General features: G+C 38.1%; 1 protein-coding gene across 7 annotated transcripts in view; it reads right to left on the bottom strand.

Moving 5' to 3' along the window:
• Positions 1-1,828: 1,828 nt before the first annotated feature.
• The window catches only part of SBF2 (SET binding factor 2), a 234,178-nt gene continuing 213,564 nt past the window's right edge, over positions 1,829-22,442 (bottom strand). For all 7 annotated transcript variants that reach the window (XM_059848847.1, XM_059848850.1, XM_059848852.1 and 4 more), the window contains 10 exons: positions 22,004-22,105; positions 20,659-20,844; positions 14,033-14,159; positions 13,027-13,154; positions 12,282-12,515; positions 7,982-8,086; positions 6,718-6,911; positions 6,131-6,218; positions 4,688-4,819; positions 1,829-4,416 (listed from right to left, as the gene is read on the bottom strand). In XM_059848847.1, coding sequence (XP_059704830.1) covers positions 4,318-4,416; positions 4,688-4,819; positions 6,131-6,218; positions 6,718-6,911; positions 7,982-8,086; positions 12,282-12,515; positions 13,027-13,154; positions 14,033-14,159; positions 20,659-20,844; positions 22,004-22,105 — 1,395 coding nt within the window. In that variant the 3' untranslated portion in view covers positions 1,829-4,317. The remainder of the gene's footprint in view (positions 4,417-4,687; positions 4,820-6,130; positions 6,219-6,717; positions 6,912-7,981; positions 8,087-12,281; positions 12,516-13,026; positions 13,155-14,032; positions 14,160-20,658; positions 20,845-22,003; positions 22,106-22,442) is intronic.

Genomic DNA, 22,442 nt, shown 5'->3' with positions numbered 1-22,442 from the left:
TTACACACAATTTTATGATATTATCAATTTGAGCTTCCTGGAGGTCCTGACATGAACAGGGATGTTGCACCTTGCATAACTCTTGGACAGATAATGGAATTCAGATGGATACTAGGAAGTTTTGAAGTTCCAGTTTGGTGACAGGCTTGAATTCCAGAAATTCTGAGTTGAACAGTGAGAGAAATTCATTAAACAACAAAGTATTCATTGATATTTGCTGAATATACACTGATAAACAAGGCATCCATAAATAAAACAAATTAAGAGTATGCCTTAGGTTTTTCCAGGTGAGAAAAAGGGCAAGAAGGAGCACTGTTCAATACCTGAAAGAACTGCTGCCTTTGGATCTCCTTCCAGGATAGTACTGTGGTGCTTTTATTTAACTATTAACATCTCCTACTATTGCCTGTTTTACAGATAAAAGTATCAGCTCTCTGTGAGTCTCCCAAAAGACAAACACGTCCTCACCAAAGAGTAGGCAATGGAAAAACTGAGAATGTGCCAAAATGAAGCAACATTTCCTATTCTAAGTGGGCAGATTCTGACTTCTGAGCAAAATCTGAAGAGGAAGGAGGAATCCTGAACTATACAGTGCAAGCTGAAACTGGACAAAATGTAATTTCCCACTGGATGTTGACTGGTAAGTGAAGAGAGGAAACAATCCTGAACTTGCAGCATCCTTGTTGACAGTCAGTTAATGAAAACCTGGATGAGGAAAAACTCAAAGATGCAAATTCCCTGAACAAGAATGTGGATGCTACCACTGCCCTTGGCTTGCACAGTAGCCAAAACTGGGGAAGAAACTGATCAAATACAGACAAACCCCAAAAAGAAGGTGCAACAGTGATACTCAGCAGGAACCTCAGCATAACTGGGGAATGGGTAGATTAATCCCAGTTTTCTGACTCTCCAAAGCAACCACAGGATAATCATGAACAGACAAAATATTTGGATGATCACGAATATGAAAAATGAGAAATGTGGTGCAGCCACTTCGATATTCTCCAAGAATATTACAGGATGAAAAGGCAAAATGACAGTATTTGGACAAGATCACTGCATTTTTGTTATGTCTGAAATTCACAAAATATCAGATGCAAATAATGTGTGTGGGATGTGACATAAAATTTTGAACATTTGTTCTTGGGTCTGTTAGCTGTTTGTGTACCATTACATAACCAGTGACCCACACGTGTGGCATGCTAAGTATTTTATTTTTCAGTGTAGTAATTCTAAGGCTCCATCAAAAGAAAGGGTTTTTATAGAAAACACTTGTTAGATAGGAAAGAGCAATCACTGATAAAATACCTCAGTAACAATTCTTCAAAGCCCAAACTCGCCTCATTCCTCCACCTACGCCGTGGATGTTTTGTTACTGAACACAGGGAAGGACAAACAACGCTCTCCCCTTCTGTAAGACCTGGAATGCTGTAATTCTCTTTTCTACAGCAGGAATGTTCTGATGCACAGAGTGGAATAGTGATGTGACACAGCAGGGGGAGCACGTCTGCTCATCCCGAGTCCTGGGTGGATTTTTCTAGAAAACGTTCAAATATGAAGTTGAATCCCTTTGTACACGGAATTTTTCCCAAACAAATTCTCGGTTCCCAATTCTCTGCTGCTGCTGATCCAACTCAAGCACAGTGGCAAACCCTGCAGCTTAAGCTATGCTGACTTGTCCCCATTTTCTCCAAGTCTCTGTTGGAATCTTCATTTAGCAGAGGAGAGACCTGCAGGGTGACCCTGCACACTTTGTGTGCTCACACCGAGAGCCTTTTCCTACCGTTCCCTCGTACGTTCCCTACGCAGACACCACAAATACCACGTCTCTCGTTTCAGCTTTTATTTGGGTACTTTTAAGTTAAGTTGCTCAAGTCCATTTTCCATCAATACAGACACTAAAAACTGAGATCAACATTTAAGGCAACATCAGCATCCGTGCCAAGCTCAATATGCAAACCACGTCCTCCAAGCACCACAGCACCCAGAACTGCCACGGGTCCCCAGCTCCGGCACGTTCCCCTTCCCTTTGGACTCTGCTGGCCCACACCACGCTCAGGAGCTCCATTTACATGCACAGCCTCAAGTCAGACCTTGCCATTTCTTTGTATAGTTTCTTTTTTAGGAACTAGATCAGTTTTGCATGAGGTGATATGAGTGAACAGGTCTCAGGGTGAAAGTATGCAGTTGATTCATGTTGGTGATACCACACAGAATTTTTTTTTTTCTAAAAAATATATTTAACATCAGTATTCAATGACTTCAGTAGGAACATTAGGTGTATTTAGCCTTTTGGTAAAGGCTATACATTGAGACTTGTTAGAATGATAATTTTGCTTTAAATTCTGATTTCTTTAGTGTTACTGCTGACAAGTGTTCGAGTTAGGGATGCCCAAGTGCAACTTTTAGGTCAGAATATTTACAAGTATACAAAAGACCACGTAGATTTGAATACACCCACTGTTCTTAATACAGAGTAAATAAGGATTTGTCTTGTGCCCTTGTGGAATATTTCAACAGGTGGGTCTTGCTTTTTTTCTCTTTTACAGTAAAAGGAAAGTTTTTACTTTTCCTTAGGGAGTGTATTTATTACAAGATGGTTAGCATACATATATCACATAACATACAAGCGTTAAAATTGACCAGTTACAAAATAAGCAGTGGTATGTATATCCTCATATAACCTAAGAACAGGATCAGTATTTTACAAAGTACATATAAAAGTACTTCATATACAAAGAAAAATACAAATGTGCAAACACCATTGTCACAGGTGGAAATTTGTCAATTGAAAAATGCTAGAAAAATCCTTCATACTATTTTTTTTGAAATTGCAATTGCATTAAAAACAGCTGCATTTCCTATTGTGTGTGGTGAGAAATCTATGTTCCTTTCTGACAAAATACATTAGTTATAAAAAAACCCACAAAGTTTAATAACTGAAAAATCTTGTAAGTATAGTCAGTTTGGTTAGGCTGACATTAAATTACAAGCAGAACGTCTGGAAAAATGAGAAAATAGTGAATCATATTTACAGACCTTTTGTAATATTAGTGTGCTATTTAACATATTAACATTTCAAAGTAAAAACAATGGCTTAATTACCTACATATTCTACTCAAAGTCCTCATTGTTTGTAGACTGTAAAATTTCAATTAATTTGGGGCTATTAAAAATGTTTCGCCAGGATTTTAAGCAGAACAAACACAAGTTCATCAAAAGTAAAAATCTATAAACAGTCTTCCAATTAATGTGCAAAAAAATGTTTAAAAAGTATCAAATCACAACACCTCAAACTTCATTATGTACATATCTAATATCTGTAAATGCTGTTAACTAGCTAGTTTTGTTTTGTTCTGCTACAAATAACTTACCTCTCCTGCAAAATGTCTGCATTGTAAAGATTTCAGTGCAAGTGCTTGCTTCATTGTTTAGTGCATTATCATGTTTGTTATTTTTTATTTTACAGTGAGCAGAACAGCATATAAATTAACACATACAACTCACACACAAGAGATCCTTCATCCACTGAATTCCTGGTTGGTTGTTTTCCATTGCTCCAGGGTAGTGTCAGCCAGTTTTCTTTCATTTATCCCATTGGAATTGCAAACAGAATTGAAAATAAAAGTGCTATCTATGGTCTTCAGGCAATCCCTAGGTTCTGAAATTCCATAATAACATTGCAGAAGCACTCAGCAGAGCACAAGATTAGAGAATGACCTGCACACTGAGAAGACACTTGAAAGTCTGGCATCAGGCAATTTCACTTTTTTTGGTCTTTAAAAATATCTACTGTCTATAAACATTGGCAACCTGGTGTGTATGTCACTGGACTCACAGGCTTCATTTATTTATCTGCTTTTAGGAATTGTAGACATGTTCCCTCTTATTCATGACTAGCTTGGAAATAAGAACATTCTGCTTAAAAATCTAAATAAAGTGGAAATACACCTCTTGTAGAAGGGAAAATTTCTCCACTTTCCTTTGGACATATTTCCTAACAGAATAGCTCTGAAATGAGAAAACCGGGATCAGATGCTAGTGCAAATACAGCCCACTTTTCTAGCTAGGAATTGTACTGAAGAAAGATGAAATTCAGGATAAATGGATTATTATTTTTTCAAGTCCTCCCTGCAGAAAAAAAAAAAAATAGCAGTTACAGTGGTTATAATTATTAAACAGAAAAGAACTTGTGATGAACTTTAATGGCTGAAATGTAAGGAAGGCAGGTTGTGTGTCAGTAACATTCCAGAACTCAGTTTCTCCCAGGATGAGGTGCTTTAAATGGGACTTTATCATGGAACATTTTTCTCCTTTCTATGCATCTGAAATGCAGCTCTGGATCCTGTCCATCCACTGCTGAGCACTCTGTGCATCTTGGGCACAAAAGTTGTACACACGTTTATTTGTCTTCAGCTGCAAGGGAAAAACAAGGACACAAAGATGTCAGCACATGGAAAAGAAAACCTGCAGACTTTAAACTGCAAGACTCAGTTGGGTCTGAATGGAACATTTTTGAACTATTGCTGCTGAGAGTGGTGCCAACTACACAAATTTTTTTTGTCTTGAGATGGCACAACAGCTCTTTCCCAGCTCACACCTTCCAGCAGGACTGCAAGCAGGAGCTTAAACACACCAGAGGAGGGAAGTTTCACATAAAGATCAAGCAAAGACCAGATATACTTACATCAAAAAATGCCTTTTCACTGGCATGTTTTGGAGCTCCAATGGTTGGAGAAGCAGGAATCACAGTCTCCACTTCTGCAAGGTCTATGTGTCCCTTACAGCTCGTGTCCTCACCAGAGTCGTAATATCGCAGCTGAACACCAGAGAAAAAACCCAGACAAGCTTTTAGGTGGACCTGTCAGATCAACTCCCTTCTCCTGGACACAGCCTGGGGCACTGACTGCTAAGGGTGGGAAGCACAAAGATTACTAGGGACTGAGGAGGTGGGGGAAGAGTATTTTGTCCCCAGAGCTCCAGAGCAGAGAAGCAAATAGTCATGGATTGCTCTGGGCAGCGGGCACGGGAGGCAGGAGAGCAGAACCCTTTCTTCACTGGTCATTGCATAAAACCAACACAAAATATACTTCACTGATAGAACACTGATAGAACACTTATTCTCCGTATTTCAAAAATTTAAAGTGATCAGCAGAAATTTAAGTGCAATTTTAGGTAATTATAAACCACACAGAAAGCTCACATTTTCCTATACTGCACATAAGGATTGAATGAAGTCTGTGCTTTTCTTAGTTCCTTGCAAAGATACTTTGATGTGGATATTAATCACTCTGTAAAGGGAGTTCCAACATCCAAACAAGTTCCAAAAAAGCCCCCACAACAAAACCCCAACGAATTCCCATAAGCCAATGCAAAATAGCAACAGAAACTTTCACAGCAAAAGTCAAACAACAGAATTCCAGCTAGGACTGACCTGTATTACTCCTGCATCTATCACACTCAGAAGGTTATTTGGTTATACAAAAATGTAAAAGTTTATTTTTCTCCTGCAAAATGAACCTTTTCTCCTCTATGTAAGATATATAGGATGTATTAGGCAGAATAATTATAAACAGCACTTTGTTGGTATTTACCACACTGTTCTCAAAGTACTCAGCATTTCAAGAGATGCCTGTCTTTATCTATATTACATATTTTAAAGTGTATGGAGTACAATAAATTAATTTTTTTTAAAACAAAAGCATACAGTCTGAGAAGTTATAACCCCCACTTTGTGGAATATTTGGCTCAAAATATTTTACTGCCTGATGACCCAACATTATTTGAAGTAACAAGACCATAAATTTCTACTGCAGAATTTTGGCATACATTGTAAATTGGATAAAAAGTTTAGACCAACAGATGTCTATTTTTGGTGCTCCTTTTTGTACAATGATTAGGTAGACACTTCTGAATAATTTTGCTACTAAATTTACATGACTGACTAATCTAAAATACTCCTATATATACACACAAGACAAACATTGATGGGTTATGAATGATGTAGCACACATCACATCTGAAAAATCATCATTACTTATATGCTTTGTAAGACCAATCTATACAAACCCAGACAATAAAAAAGGAGCAACATAATAATAAAAGAAGTCCATCATCTAAAAAGTTTTACCTGGTGTTTTGTCACATCCAGCACAAACCAGCGAGGTTTCCAACCTTTCAGCAAAGCTCCTCTTTTGTACAGCGTACCTTCAAAAGATCTGAGAGGGACAGAAAACACAGGGGCATGTGATCCCATTTTATGGATACTGCTGAGAAATAAAAGCCCCAAAATGACACATATTAAACACTTACTACATACTTAGGAAACATTTATTTTCCTGCAGGAAAACTAGCAAGATTTAAGCCAACAGTTTAGCTCTTGGTAACTGTGATACACAGATAAAACACCCTTTTGGTGCTTTGGATGCACTAAATGGACAACTACAATCTGCTTGTGCATCTCATGGAAGGGAAGGGTGAAGGATGCTGGTAGGAGACAGAGGCCCACCCACTGAGACAACTAAAAGTAATCAAATCCAAAAAGCAGGAGTAAGGTAGCCACAAAACATTCTGTGCACATGACAGTTTCATTGCTTCCTAAGGCAGAGACTTATACCAGTCTAATAAAATATGTCTAACTACTGTCTGATGATTCAATGCTATTCAGATATACTATCTGGTTATTATTGCTAACTACTGTCTGATTATTCAGTTTACCTATTTTCATCATTCTTTGATGTGAAATGATTGTACAGCGTGGTTGTTCTTCTGTCTACTCCATTGGAGGGAGAGATGCTTGAACTCTGCTCCTCCCCCAGCCCACTGTCAGGTATTTCCAACAAAGACCTCTTCTGATAGGAATGCAGGTTAGGTGACATCATGCCTGAGGAGCCAGAAGGATGTCTCCGGAGCTGAAGAAGAGGGAAATAGAGGAGAAAAGGTAATGCCACGAGTCTTGCATGGTGAGATGGTCTCAGTGCTGTACTGATAATAAATACATGGTACAACATGGAACTTGGGAACTACTGTCAGGCCAAAACAAAACCTTCCTAATACAAGTCAGGGCTGCCTCAGAGAAGAAGCCAGAGGGATGGCAATTCCCTGCATTTCCTAGGCAGAAGGGTCCACTAGGTGTGAGAAATCAGTATTTCAGAAAAGCTTCACTTATTCCAGTGACATAATACTGAACAGTGTCTGCCTTGCTTTCTCAGAAGCATCTAAAACTGAACAGACATTTGGGTACAATCAATTTCCCCGATTTCAAAGGGAAGGGAGGGGGGAAAGGAAAACTTTGGCTTCCAGTAGCTACTTTATAGACCCATGGCATTTTAGCAGACTCTCAATAACCTGACAAGAGGGATCCTGCATTTGGCCCTGATCTAAATGACAACACTACAGATACAGTCTTGAACTGGTAACTCAGTGTGCAGAGCTCAGAGGGCAAGCTCCCAAAAAGCAGAATCCAGCATTATTCCTGGAGCACACAGAGAGCAAAGAGGCAGCCTTGGACTTAGAAAGTATCTATACTGTCAGCTCTTCTTACCACAGTCAGCAATTGGAAACACAAGCATGAGTATTTCTTATCTCTACTTAAAAACTATAACTCCACTTAGCCATGGAAATGTCTTTACTCATCTCTGAGAATCTGTGATATCCTTTTGGCTACTTTCAGGAATTGAGCTTTTGTAGCACTTCAAAATCTTTAAAATGTATAAAATCATACATTTCTGCATTAGTAAAATGCTCATTTTATCTGTATGCCTTAAACTACTTTGGAAAATCAACTAGATAAACAGCACAAGTAAAAATACATTTTTCAACATGAAGAAATTAAAAGCCAATATCAGGGGTTAGAACAACATATTCAGTTTTTCAAAAGCAGTATTTTACTCCAAGAAATACAGTGTTTTTTTTCAGTGCCTCAGGTAGCCTATAGAGCAGGAATGGAATTATTCCACTGGACAAGCTCTTTTCTACTTACATTGTCTTGTCTGGTGTCATCCTTGAGATTCATTTTGACCCTTTCCCACAAAAGCTGCCACCTCTCTGGGCTCTGATTTAATTTACTTTCCAACCTCTCGATTTCCTGAAATGAGTAACAAGGGTTTCCTTAAGAACAAACATTTCTAACTGATCACTCCCTGGCAATCATTTTTATACAACCATTCTCCAGTCACTGTTTCCACCCAGTGAGGTTCAAACCCCTCTGTCACACGAGCTATAAACTGAGAGCCACCAGAACCAGGACTCAAAGGCACCCAAGGACAGCATCAGCCACATTTTGCTCTTCCTGCATGTCCCAGGTTGGAGGAGGCACCAGGCTTTCAATTCTCCCCCAGTTCCCCTGAACACACAAAATTCAACACCCACTGCCATAACAGAAACACAACACTGATAAGGACAGGCTGTATTTTATGAAAATATTTACAAAGAACAAATTCTGTGCTGTGACACCAACACTGGACACTGCCAATATTAACATTTACCCTGGTTTAGAAAATGTGATACAAAGCTGTACTAAAAGAAGGAAATGAAACAGAAAGATTGATTCAATCTGGATGCCAAACTGTAACAACATGTTCTTGTTGTGGAACTTGGGAATATGACCTATGTTGATAACCTCCAGTTAGGGTTATTTCCTGTTAATAAGACAGTGCAAAGTTAAGTAAGAAGAGGCAATTTTATGAGTTTGTGTTTACTTGTGGACACTCATTGATACATTTGTCAAGACTTTGAAGTGTGGTCCATATTCCTTGCCCTGCATCCTTTCTCCATTTTCACTTTCAACAGCTATATTGTTATGAAAATCTTCTTATTAATCAAATAAAATTAAAACCTCAATTCTGCAAATTCAATTAAGAATTAATGATGGGATAAAAAACTGCCACAGGACATAGGTTTCTCATGCTATATAGAAGCTACCTAAGCACCTAAGACATTTATTTTCAAAGTAGAGAAAGTCTCTACTTACTTCTACCATACTTAATAATTAAAGTATTATTTCATAATAAATAAAGTATTATTTCATAATATTGTCCAATTCCTATTGAGCTTTTGATTGAAATTTTTTTCAGGAAACTGCTATTAATTGAAAGACAGAAAACTATTATACTTTTAAAGTAAGAAAACATTTTGATAAAAAAATTAACTTCTGAACTAAATTTTGACCTCTTAGGTGAAAATAACAAGCCAGCATTTGACAATATAACAGGAACAAAATATTTCTACAAACTTTTCTTTGCTGAAGATACATTATAAAACTCCAAAGAGAAATTAAATATAAGAAATGTGGCTTAATAGCAAGGATCAAACAAGAAGCTTTAAATACTGAGGGTAGCTGAAAGTCACATATGCTCTCCTCCTGCTAAGAAATAAATCCAGAATACTTTTGTTTGGAGCATCTTCAGGTAGATCAAAAAATAAGGAATGATGATCACAAGCCAGACTAAAGCCTTCTCTAGATGACTTGTTTGTCTCTGAAAGTGCTGAATGGAAAACACTTCTGGGGGCATAAAACTGAAGCAATTTACCAGACACTTTTGGAAGTGAAATCCTTTCCAAGTTGCTGCAAAAGGATAGAAGCTCTTTATTGCCCTAAGTCAGGCAGTTCAATCTGATCATTCTCTTTCTGCCCTAGTCCTGACTTCTGAGTACAAGTCCTTCTCTGCAGAATCTGGAAGTAACTGAAACTTGTTACTTAGCAACTGGGTCACATTCCTTCTTTTTTGGCTCCATAGTGAACAGTGCTTCCAGAACTCAAAATGAAAAACTTTCATGAAAAACTTTCAACAATCTCCTGTACATAACTTGAAAAGTTAGGACTAAATTCTCCTTTAATAGACCCCATGCAAAAAACCAAACATGGCAATAAATCACTAAGATTTACTCTTGCCTCTTCAGTTTTAAATTTTATGGAAAGCAGCAGATTTTCTTTTTCCTTTCCATGTGTGGAATGGATTCTGAGTAGATGCATTTCCTTGAAAGAAAAAAAAATATTTAAATTGATCTCTCTGGTTGATCTGCTGTTTCCCAGGCTTACAGGAGCAGAAATATATATATATATAAAGTTTATAACAAATTCAATTATAAGATGTTTCATTTCTTGCAATTAATAACCAGCAATTAGCATTACTGTGCCTTCCAGAGGATCTGCTAAATAGCCTGCTTTGGAATATTTGAATGGTAGAGGCATCTGCAGCAGCTCCAGAACTCTGGATGCTGATCTCCTCCTTTGCACCCACAATATGTCTGTGAATGCACACAGGTTCCTTTCTCACAATTCTTACAAGTACCAGGATCTGATCCACTCTTAAAAGAAGAGCATCACATTCTGAATTTCCTGAATTCTGAAAATTCTGAATTAAGGCACTCAATAACTTCTCTGTTTCAGCTTTACATCCTGAAGTGCACTATCTAGTTTTCAATTGAAAAATATCTTTAGAACAAACAAATTTGGGCTTATCATTATAAACTAAGCAAGAGTCAATCTTCCCCAGTAATTTAAGATGCTAAATATGGTCTCAATTGAAACATTTTTTGGATACCAACACATTCTCAGTGGACTTATGATTAAAGGAGGTCTTTCTCCTATATCAGCAATAGCCCTAAATTAACAACTTGTTTTAAAAGAACGTTCACTTTGCTTTTTAAACTTAGAAGAATATTTTTGTAACCTTTATACAACCTCTCCAAAGTTTTCCAAATGTTCTCTCCACTGCTATCTTTTATTACTATAATCTAATTCACAAATAACATTTAAACTCTATAAAACCTGACCCACATTTCTTTAGCTATAACATGGCTAATTTCCCTGTTACATGGCAGTTTCTCACAGTTGTGGACATGGATGGTCTGGCACCTACCCCGGGAAGAAATGCAGGAGAACATTGCTGTGTTCCTGATGTGCTCCTGGCCTCTGGTTACCTGATACAAACCTCCCTGTGCTTTGCTGAACAATCCCCAAAATGTTCCCTGCTGAGAGGCTGCTCTTCCTTTGCCTCTGGGAAGTTAGCAGCTCTGAGAAGTTCTGACTCCCTTATTTTGAGTCAAGGGGGGGTTTTACATGAGATTCTCTTAATTTCTTATTTTTTTTACCAGGCATTGTTCCTGTGTTGGATCAATCAGGATTGGAAGGAGCAGACCAAAAGGAATTTGAGGAATGTGCCAGAATAAAGGCAGAATAATGCTAACTCTCTATCAAAACCTTCTAGGACTCACATCCATTCAGAAGCTTCCTGCATTGCTAAAAATCATCTTTGAATCAGAAGAACTGGGGGCCTAGAGCATATCCTGCTTTTCCAAGCATTGCAACAGTGTGCTCCATAATCCCAGCTTTAATTTAAGGTAAAGTTTGCAAAGAGTTTTCAAAATAAAAAACTGCACACAGGGATGTGCATCTGGACATGCAAGGGGCTCAAAACAATGGAAGGGAAGAGTGCCCTTGTCATTTTCCTGCACTATCAATTATGATGATAACCAAATGTTAGGCTGTTCATTTTATAATCAACCAGCATCTTCATCTTTAAGAGAAGAGAGATGTTAAATCACTCTAAATAACTACTGCTAACAAGGATGATAATGGGATCATTTTTCATCTTCTAATGAAGGACAAAAACTAAGCAGCCTAAGTGAGCCCAAACAAAAAAAAGCCAAAATCAAGCATCTATTTCAAGTACCAAAATATTTTGAAGAAATCTAAATTTATCAGTTTGCTTTTAGTAAATATGAATAAACTAAGAGCAATCATGGCCAGCTTTTTTGAGAAATGTGGGCCAAGATGTTCAGTCTATGTTTGTGTATCTGCTTCCCAATTGTTACAATCAACAAGTGTCAGATTCTATTTTCTGATCTGTCCAAGAATCTGGGTTGTTATTTTACCACACACCTACTTCAAAACGAGGAGGAAGAAGTCAAGAAAGGAAGATTCACCATTTGCCCAAATGCAAATAGCTGCTGCTGTATTTCCTGTGAAAGGTAACCTAAATTTTATTTATTCTTTGAAGCAGACAGTGAAGAAATGAATCCATGAGTAGTTGTTGACTACTATTAAAGCACACTGCCAGGGAAGTGTGCATTCAGAACAACATCAGCTTTGCAGGAAGGCTGAGTGATTCCCAGAACCTCCACCACATCTCCAGATCAGTCTCACTATGGACCTGTTTTGACATCTACCATGATCCTTGAAGAACAGTACATCTGTAAGGCAATAACTTCAATAAAAAGTAAATATGAATTTGATGAGCATAGGAGAACTCACTGTTCTGTGCAACACAAGTACTCACATTTAAAAGGCTGGTGATGGCATCAGGTTGGATTTTTTTTACATCATCATAACATGGCCACACTATTTTCCTCTTAGTCTGAGAGACTGAACCATCTGCTTGGTCATTTTCTTCTGAGACACTGCATTTTGCAGGTACCATGGTCCAATCATAGGAAGGACCTGTAGCCAAAATCTCTTCTACATAATAATCCCACTTTTTGAGGCTGGACATATTTACATTTGGCTTCAGTGCCTATTTGAAACAAAGTGTTAGTATCATGACATGAAGGAAGCCTTTGAATTTAAGATTTACAACACAATATCAATTCTAAATTGAATTCTACAGTGGTGAGTGTACTGTGAATTTTCTAGAATTATTCAAGACACAGCCCAGTCTAGGGGACAGACATGGCCATATAAGACAGAGATGTAGATAATGTGATTCAATCAGGTTGCTGTGAAATGGATCCCATGGTGACTCTAAACTCAGTTCCCCTTTAAAGACAATTTTAATAATAATTCATATAATGTAATGAAATCAAAGAGGGAACCTCCTTTAGCTTGCCAGGAAGCATGAACACATGTTCCAGAATTTGGCCCTTGAAATTACATTTCCATGCCTTTCAGATAGTGCTCCAGTCAGTCAGGTAAGGTTCATTTTGTCCACCAAATACTTAACTCAGTTCAGAACAACTAGGATACCAAAATCTACTCAAGGAATCACTCAGAATTACAAACCACCTGTATTTTAAGAAAAATCATACCTCGATTTCAGCAGGGGCATAGAGGTAATTGAAGAAAATAGGGCTCCTTTTGTGCATCTTTTCAATACATTCCCAAATGCAAATTCCTTTCTTGGCATGTTTATCTCCTTTATCTTCAAACAATGTCCCTGGGGAAAAGAAGAGCAGCAAGAAGGTGGCTTTGGGATAATGCTCAACAAATGCTAAAGCACAGCCCAAAGGAATTGCACAGATTGAAGGTATAGCAAACTCTATTATCAAATGCCACTGCAAGAGGAAATAAATAGAGAAGATGAATAACAGATATTAACTTTTTTTTTGGAATAAAATAGTTGCTCAGGTCTAATCTGCCCCACAGCTACAACAGTTTTTAAGAAAGCATTACAATTGATCATATGCCAGAAGAAGCAGCCCACGAAGCAGAGAAATTTGGAGCATGTTTGAGTGGACAAGTCCCAAGAACAGCCTCAGCTGGGGTGATGCAGCCTCAGTAAGATGGCTCTGAGGGCAGCTAAGGCCTTGGAACCAGTCAGGTTGCACATGACAGATGGAGCAAAACAGAAAATATAAAAGGAGAAACACTGAAGATAATGCAAGAGGAAGAAGTGGGAGGTAATTGATGGAAGGGCTTTTCTTTCTTGAAACTTGGTGCACTCTCTGATGGACTCACAGAGGCTCTGTTTCTGTTAAAAGAAGGTATTTAGTAGGGAAAATGGAACTAGCTGGAAAAATTGCTAAAAACTCAGCAATTGATGCCAGTTAGGCAGGGCACTAATTGCTTCTACTTTCTCTTAGGGCCATCAGAGGCATGGTCAGGAACCACTGATGCAGAAAATACTACATGTTCTTCACCTCCATTTTCCCTTCTACACCTGAAATGTAATTTCATGACATGGAAATTCCTTAGGTGGTCACCAGGCAGCTCCTGGACCATCTGAACCCAGGCAAGGTTTTGTAGACCAAATATTGAGGAGAAAAACATCAACAGCTACACGAGCAGTATGCAAGACACAAAGATCACACATACCATGTTCTAGTCTCTCATAATCTGAATCCAGAAGAAATGTTTTAAATCGATTTGATATGTGATGAAAAGCCAGAAACTTCAGATAATATTGATTGAACTCAAACTCTGTCGGGTATTGGTTATGAATCTAAAAAATAAAATTAAGAAAAAAAAAAAGGAAAAAAGTGGATATTGAGGATAATACAAATAGATATGTAAGAAATAATAAAGTGAAATGACAGCAAAACAATTCCCCCATGAATGCTGAAAACAAATTGCAAGTGTCACAAAAATCCTTCTAACATTTTGTCCTAGAATATTTTTTGGCTAAATAAATCCATGTATTGTCTATGCTGCAGGAATATTTCAGGGCAGCCAGAGTGAGCTGTGCAATGAGCAGGATCATACTCTGTACAAACCCCATGATTCTTCCAGGAACTCCAACTGGATATAAAGCTTCCATGAGAATTCTTGAGTCACCACAGAACTTCACAGGTAAAGATGCTACTCCTGATGTGGCTGGAATTCAACCTTTAACTGAAAGGCTTCACATTGGATTTCTGGCTATTGCTCAGAACCCCACGAGGCAGACAAGTACAGAGACAGTGCTGCAAATGAGATTCCACCTACCACTCCTGAAACAGCCAATTTCTCAAGTACTTTTAGTCTACACATATTTCTTCCTTTTCAAAATACGACCAAAAATATTAGAGTATGGAAAAAACCCCACAATGAGGAGGTGTCTTGCCATTATTCTTTTAAAACAGTTAAAGCCATTCATTCCTTAAATTGTTACTCTCATTAGGCTGTGGGCCTGTCTGATTCAGTCAGTGTCTCCAACATGAGTCAGGAGCTGATCTTTATTTAAAAAAACTATACAAGACTATCAGAGTACAGCACTGTGAAATTGCTGGTTCTTCACAGCAGCTGCCCTTTAACATTATCATAAAGAGCCTGATGGAAGATTTTGAGCACAAAGTTTAATATTCATGGCAAAAAAAATTAGCATTAGTTACTGATATTTATACTTGATATCCATACAAAATGAAAGATTCTAAAAATCTTCATGAGATAGTGCTTGGAGAAATTTCATGTGTTAATTTAAAATTTATTCTTCAAGTAAGTTTATGACTCAGGTTCTTTATTTTCAGAATAAACATGGCAATTAACTGAAAATTCCTAATTGCAGTGGAAATAAGCACAGCTTGCAATTGAAAAAGAAACTGCTGATTGGATTTCACATTTGAAACAAGTCCCACTGTTCTTTGTCTAGCTCCACATCAAACCTGTAATATACCTTTAGGTCTGCAATCTACCCCTGCCTTGTCTTCTGCATTCCCACCACTCCTTTTTCTGTTCCATATTTTCTCTCTAATCTCTGATCAGTTTCTCTCTTAACCTGTCAGTTATTCCATGGAGTTTTTGCAGTACTGTTGGAAACTGTCACTAAGCTTACTTGAAGCTCCTTCCATTGATATTTCCACATAGACCAGCTAAATAAAAGGGGAATTAAGTGGTTAGCAAGGAGAGATTTTCTACTGAACATACAAGAGTGACAGGAAAATCCCTTGAAAGGACCTACAAACACCCACACAGCGTTTCAGGCAGAGAATCTGCTGAGATGATATCTCAATATTATCCTGGGGCTGGGCATTTTAAATGCCCAGATACTTTAAGACATGTCAGTTCAATATACCCACTCTTATTTAATCCCCATTTTTCCCCTGATACAAATACTACATTCCTGCACTGATTTGTAAGAATAAAAGATGTAAGAATAAGCATTTTTTTTTCTATTACAAATTCAGGACTTCGGTTTTATAGACAAATTAAATATTTAGCTCTGTTTATTTAAAAAAAAAAAAGAGGTTTTCTTCCATATCTTCTCTAGTACATATTTTCTCCTTGTGTTAGGAGAAGGTTTTTTTAATATACTGTAAGAAGGAGAGGCAACATTCTGCTATTTGACATGAAATATATACAGGGTCTTAACTTCTACTTATGGTCCAACAATTATTTTAATACATGTAAGAGTTACAAGAACAAGCTGCTGATAAAATTCTGTCATGGCTCTAAATGTTGTGGGTGATTCCATTTCTGAGATTTCTGGATGCAGAAATACTGTAGTATCTATAAGTTATTGTAATATAATTTACTTTAAAAGAGAAAAGATCTATAAAACATTTTTCTGATAGAAGTAAACAATGTAGTAACTGTTGTTGTCTTAATCTCCATAATTAATTTAAAACCTGATTAAACCTGTACATCTTTCTAATATTATGATTAGAGAAACTCAGCATTCTGGAGTTGTTTTTAAAATTACATAGTTCCCACTGAAGTAACTCCTAAATGTATTTAATAATCTTACAGATCTATCAGCTTTCCTTAGTTTTCTAATAGACTTTTGGTCTTTAAAATCAGTTTTGACTTAGCATGGATGAGGAATACAGCACTCCAAAGGTCCTGTGCTGGCAATGGCTCCGAGGCTTCTCCTGCAAGCCCTGGAATGCCTGAGCACACCTCCCATGGGAGCAGCACTCAGCTCCTCTGACACAGGCTGCTGTGACAGAGCTCCTCACTGGCCTTAAAAGATGTCAGCTCTAGAAAATCATCCTGTTTTAATTATTAGTTAATAAATTACCAAACAGATTGAGAAGAAAAATAAGAAAAGCTTCCTCAGTGACATCACTTGCATAAACTCTGTCTCCTTAGGAGCAGGGAAAGCATCTGCCAGATGCTGCTATTGTGAAAGACTGATTTTACATTAATAATTCAGCTGACACCTGGAGATATTGGCATAAACAATGACTTCTTATAAGATGATGCAGTTCTAATTTAGGAATCACTGCTTCATTTGTTTTCTCTGGACCTTTAGTTTAACCCCTGATATTTAATGCATGTACTGGCTCAGTGGTAATTTCCTTACTCACCTAGTATATGGATTCTAAAGGTTAAAAATACTTTGAAAGGACCAAATGTTTGCTTCCAGCTAATGGGCAATTTTCTGAAAACTGATCATACAAAACATATTACACTTCAGGGTTAAGTTGCAATCTAATTGGATTCTGTAGTTGTGTAACAATCTGCACAGAAACCAATGAAAATTCACAAAAAATTTCAAGTAGAGATGTTGAGAAAACTTGTTTTTTATGATAAAGTCATATGAAATTTCAACCAATAATTTGACTTCACAATCAATTTCCCTAGAAATTACAAACACAGTGTTAGAATTTGGGAACTCAGTACTATGAGTTAGAAGGATAATCTAACTCTAGTTCTAGAAAAGTAGCTCAGAACTGCATTCTCCATGGGACTGTAAGTCATTTAGCTTACAGACAAGTCTGTATTATCAATATTAGCCTGCCTGTGCTTCCCATGCCCTGTCTTGGATAAAGACAACACTGGGCAAAATAATTATAACCCCCTCACAGCCTTATCTTTCCTCAGAACAAGTTACTGTCTCCTTCAGATGGACAGGCTGGACTGCTTTTCATGGTCTTTCCTACCAAATTTTCCCCAACCTTTTGGCTGGGAAAAGCAGGCAGGCTGCCAAGAAGCCCTGAGCTGAGGGACTGGAGGTGCTCTCTCCAGCAGAGCAGCAGTGAACAGCTCCTGGTGGGCAGCAGGAGGTCCCAGGGCACACAGCTCAAACCCACAAACAGAAAAGGCTCTTCTCTCTGGAAAATGAATCTGCCAATAACCTGTGGATTCCTAAGACACAGGCAGATACCTGCTGAGTGACTGTGATAATTCACTTGGGGGCAATTTTGGAAGGAATTCAAGATGGGACCTCTGAGTTGTTTTTGATGATGCAGTTCATTTTTTTTTTTAATCTTCTACACGGGCAGGAAGAGTGAATTTGACTCTATTGAGTGAGTTTATTCAAGAGTGAATACAGAGTTTATTCAAGAGTGAATTTGACTCAATTGTTACAGCATGGTTCAGAAGGTCACAAACCCCTTAGTTACAAGACCTTTTAAGGAGTTATTGACCAATAAAACACTGCCAACAAAGATATTTATGTTTTTGAACCAATCCTTATATATTTCGTCTTATGGACTCATGCTACAGTGTAAGCTTTCTTAGCCAATCATGTTATGATGCACAAAACAAATGAAATATTTTAATTTTTTCTCTATCTTAAACTCTAAAACTCTAAACTTTCCTTTACTTAGCTTAATGTGCCTCTGCTTTAAACTAGAAATCCACATTCTTGCCTCTAGCACCTGAGTTTGGAAGCCCTTCCCAAGGTCTCAGATCAAATCCTGTGTTTAATTCCAAGTTTTGCCTTCCAGGCCCAAAGTTCTGAGAGTTCTTTGCATTTTGGATTCCAGCAAGTGACAGGCACTGAAGCTGCTCCCTGAGGTGAATTACAAAGGTCATGCTCCTGTATTTCCTCCACACATTCACACCTGGGCAGCCTGAGGCTAAATTGCACCTGACAGCTGTCAACAGGAGGGATCTGTCCCACTTTGCATTTCATTCTCACTTTTAAAGGTGCCATGACCATAATCCACTATTCCATGTCCTTAGAACTGCAGATTTTGTTAAACATAACTTAAAGAAAGACCATGAAGAAAACATGGTTCTTTCTATTTCATGACAATAAACCCAAATCCTTGAATTTAATTTTGAACTTCTGGATAACCCATTTGTTTCCAAAACCTGTGTCATCTCTGAATCACTTGAGAAGGAAATACTGCACGGCCATGTGAGGATAATTTCCTTGTAATGACAACTTTCTAAGATTTATTACAGTAAAACTGAAGCAGAGTGTTGCCAGGGGCAGAAACAGGATCTAGGCTATGTCTACGTTAGCTGGAAATCTGAAGGAGCCCAGAGCAGACAAACAGACTGGAGGAGCTGCTGCTGAGGTCCCTCAGCCATACCACATCTGTGGTTTTACCTGGGCTGGATCTAGTCCAGTTTGAGTGGATGACTCCACTTTACATTGATGACCCCAGTGGTTTTAAACTAAGTGAAAAATTCTAAGTTTAAATTTTTCCCCCAAAAAACTATTGCACATGCACCAGAACAGCATCAAAAATGGTAAGGGGAGATGCTGGAAGAATTCCAACTCCAAATTTACACTACTGCTTAAAATCAGAGGTGGGTTTCCTCCATTCTACCAAGGGATGGTGTTATCCAATCAGCCAATCTAACCTTGGAGAAGACACCTGAAAGCAGAGAGAACACAGCACCATGACCAAGACAAATTATTAATTTACAGAACTCAATGAACCACCAGGCAGATGGGTTTCAGTACTAGAGCACATGGCAATTTTGTCCTGCTGTAGCCATTGCATCCAAGAATATGGGTTTTTTCCCACTGCAGAAAAGGAGCAATAACCCTAAGCCCATTGTAAGAAAAAGTGTGACATTTGGGCAGATCCACTTATTTGAACAAGAAATCCAGTACTGATTCTCTTCAGAGAAATCTCCCAATTTCAAATAAAAAACAACCTTATGACTACAACCACTGGGAAATGGATGAAACAGAAGATGTGACAAGTATTTCTAAGCTTTTCATAAGGGCAGGGCTGTAGCAATCAATGCAAATTCCAAGAATATGATTTATTAACTCCTAGACAGCAATAATGATGGCTGTTTGTGTTTACCACTGGGACACAAACAAAGCTGGGGATTTTTTCCATAACATGTTTTTTACTCCTCTTCCTCTAAGCTCATTCATTGTCAATCCCACATAGATCTATCTGAAGATTGCTTTCCACTGGTTTAGCAAATTATTTAATCTGTGGAGTTTTCTTCAGGTAGCAGAGTAGGACCTCCTCACAGACTGCTCTTTCATGCAAGTATTCACTATGGATGTGTGTTCCCAGTAAAAAGGCTGGTGCCTTAACAGGTAATTTTCTGTGACACACAATTATCCATACATTTTAACACAGGTTAATAATGTCAAGGAAACTTTCAGCCTTTTCAGTGAGAAAAATCAGAGAAGTGGGAAAAGAAGGAACCTACAAGAGGAACTGTGCAAGAACCCCTCTTATGTTTGCATACACAGAATCTCTGCAAGGAATTTACATTTAGTGGTTTGAGATGAAGAAAAGGACAGACTTCAGAATTAATCCAAAATTAATATAATCTTCTTAACCTAATTTCTTCCTACACAGCACAATTGTTGGTGTTCACCTTCTTCTGAACATGTATAGACATAAAAATCAGAACATCTCAGAACTCTGCTTTATATCTGTCATTGTTTCCAGAACTGATGCAGTACAAGGCCTCTTCCAGGCTCATCATCAGGCACAAGGAATTAAAAACTGTCTAGTCCAGGTCCTAGGAATCAGTCCCTTCTTCCTTCTGAATAAAGGACTCTAAAAGCCACTCATAGCTTAAAAACCTTCTAATTGAAACCTCTACATAAACAACCTTAATAGAGCAGTGCTCCCAACCTTCCCTCTGAGTCTGCTTTGGGTCAGTCTCCTCCTGTATGCCAAGAGAGAGTTGTCTGCCCTCTAGACAACCATTCCAGCTCTTCCTGGGGTGAAATCCATCCACTTTATTAACACCTAGGCAATGATGTTACTAATCTTCTCCCAAACCTGCAGCCATAACATCTGAAACACTGGAACAGACACATTTCTTCATGAAACCCTCTTGTAAATGGAAGTCAGAGGCTGGCTCACCTGATGCACACAGTCTAAGAACTGCAAGAAGACAGGAGCAAATCCACTGCCCTGGCAGTTGAGGGTGAGGTTGCTGCGCTGGCTGAACTTGTGGCCAAAGGAGAGCCACTCCTTCTCCACCAGCATCCGGAACCCTTCCAGGGTCCTGTAGAAGGGGTCACTGAGCAGCTGCACCAGAGACACCACCTGCAGCACAGGACAGGAGATTCTGGGTTACCATGACAGAAGTTAGGGGAAACCTTCAGCAGATGAATGCAAGCATTCAGTAATCTGTTCATTGTTCAAGAAAACAAAAGCTTTGGCACAAACTCAATGACAAAGTATTCTATCACACACATTTTTATGAAACAAACCAAATATTCCACATGAAAAAGCTCCAGTTACACTGAGACTTTATGGTATCTGTAGAAGTTAAACCTAAGCACCTACAGACTTGGGAGGTGATTATGATGCTTACCACATTTAAATTATGTTTGAAATAAACCCCCTTTTATAATAAACATTTCAAAGATAGTATCTCCTACCTCAGCAGAAAAAGCATTAAAGAATTGGTCCTGAGATTGATTTTAGAGGTTTTGCCCCAGCCAACTGCAGTCTGTTTTTATACACAGCATCTCAGGAGACTTTAAAATGCAGCACAGCCTTCTTGCACTTCCAGGCATGTATCTCCCCTCTCTACTCTTCATTGTCTGGCAATGACTCCAATAATTATGGTCACACTCTTTTGTGTGCTTGCTTACCTGGTATTATGATGCTGGCTGCACAGGAAGGTTTTATTTACTAGAATTTTGTATATCTGTGTTTCTCTTCTGAATTATGAAGCAGCAGCATGGACACAATGCATCTATTAAATCAGGCAGCAGATCTTGATTCACCTAATTTACAGATTGAGGTGATCTGCCCTTGCAGCAAGTGTTACAGGCACTTTGGCACAAATTCAGTTTTCTCCCTGTGTGGTCTCCTAACATTACTTATGGCAATTGAATGGAAGGGAATAAATTTCTCCTGTGTTTAAAATACACAGTGTTTAAAATGATAAATGAACAGTTGTGGTAACTTGTAGCTTTCATTCTTGCACATGGTCAGGTGCAGGAATGCAGATCTTACAACTAATCCTTAGAACTGTTAAGACCATCAGGACCTTTGGAATGAATTCATTTTAAGGAACCATGTCATGAAACAAATTGCAAATGAATTCAAGGATTCATGCATTCTGGTTTCTTCTCTGCTGTCACAACACAAATTTATTAATGTCATAGCAAATTATCTGTCACTTGTGTAAAAAAGCATTGCCTGGTGCTTTTTCTTAATATTGAGCTATTTCAAGGTTTTTCCAGCAGCTTACTTGAGCAGTAATATCCCAGCCATCTTCCAAACAAACCATTACAGAAGAACCATTTTCCAGGAGCTCAGAGATGATCACACCCAGCTGCATTATCCTGTGAAGCTATAAAATATCAGGAATGAGTAACACACTTTAGATAAATCTTTAGATAATATCAATAAATAGAATATTTTCATATTTAAAATGCATTCCTGGATCCACATATAGCACAGAGAAATACATTGGTGCAACTGATCAGGCAACAATGAAATGCAACAGTCTAAGGATTTCCATCTGAACTACAATAAAACTAAGGGAAGTTTTGAAGATAGGAACTTAAAGGATTAAATCCAATGAGTACTGTAATAAACTAGCTGTCATAAAAAGGAGAATGGGAACAACACAGTTGACAGATTTACTGGAGAGACATTCCATCCTGGGCTTAACACTAAAATAATTT

Source organism: Haemorhous mexicanus, chromosome 6 (genome assembly GCF_027477595.1).
Source record: "Haemorhous mexicanus isolate bHaeMex1 chromosome 6, bHaeMex1.pri, whole genome shotgun sequence".
In the NCBI taxonomy this organism is placed as follows: Eukaryota; Metazoa; Chordata; class Aves; order Passeriformes; family Fringillidae; genus Haemorhous; species Haemorhous mexicanus.
Note: the sequence above shows the minus strand (reverse complement) of the source record. Positions and strands in the feature narration are given on the sequence as shown.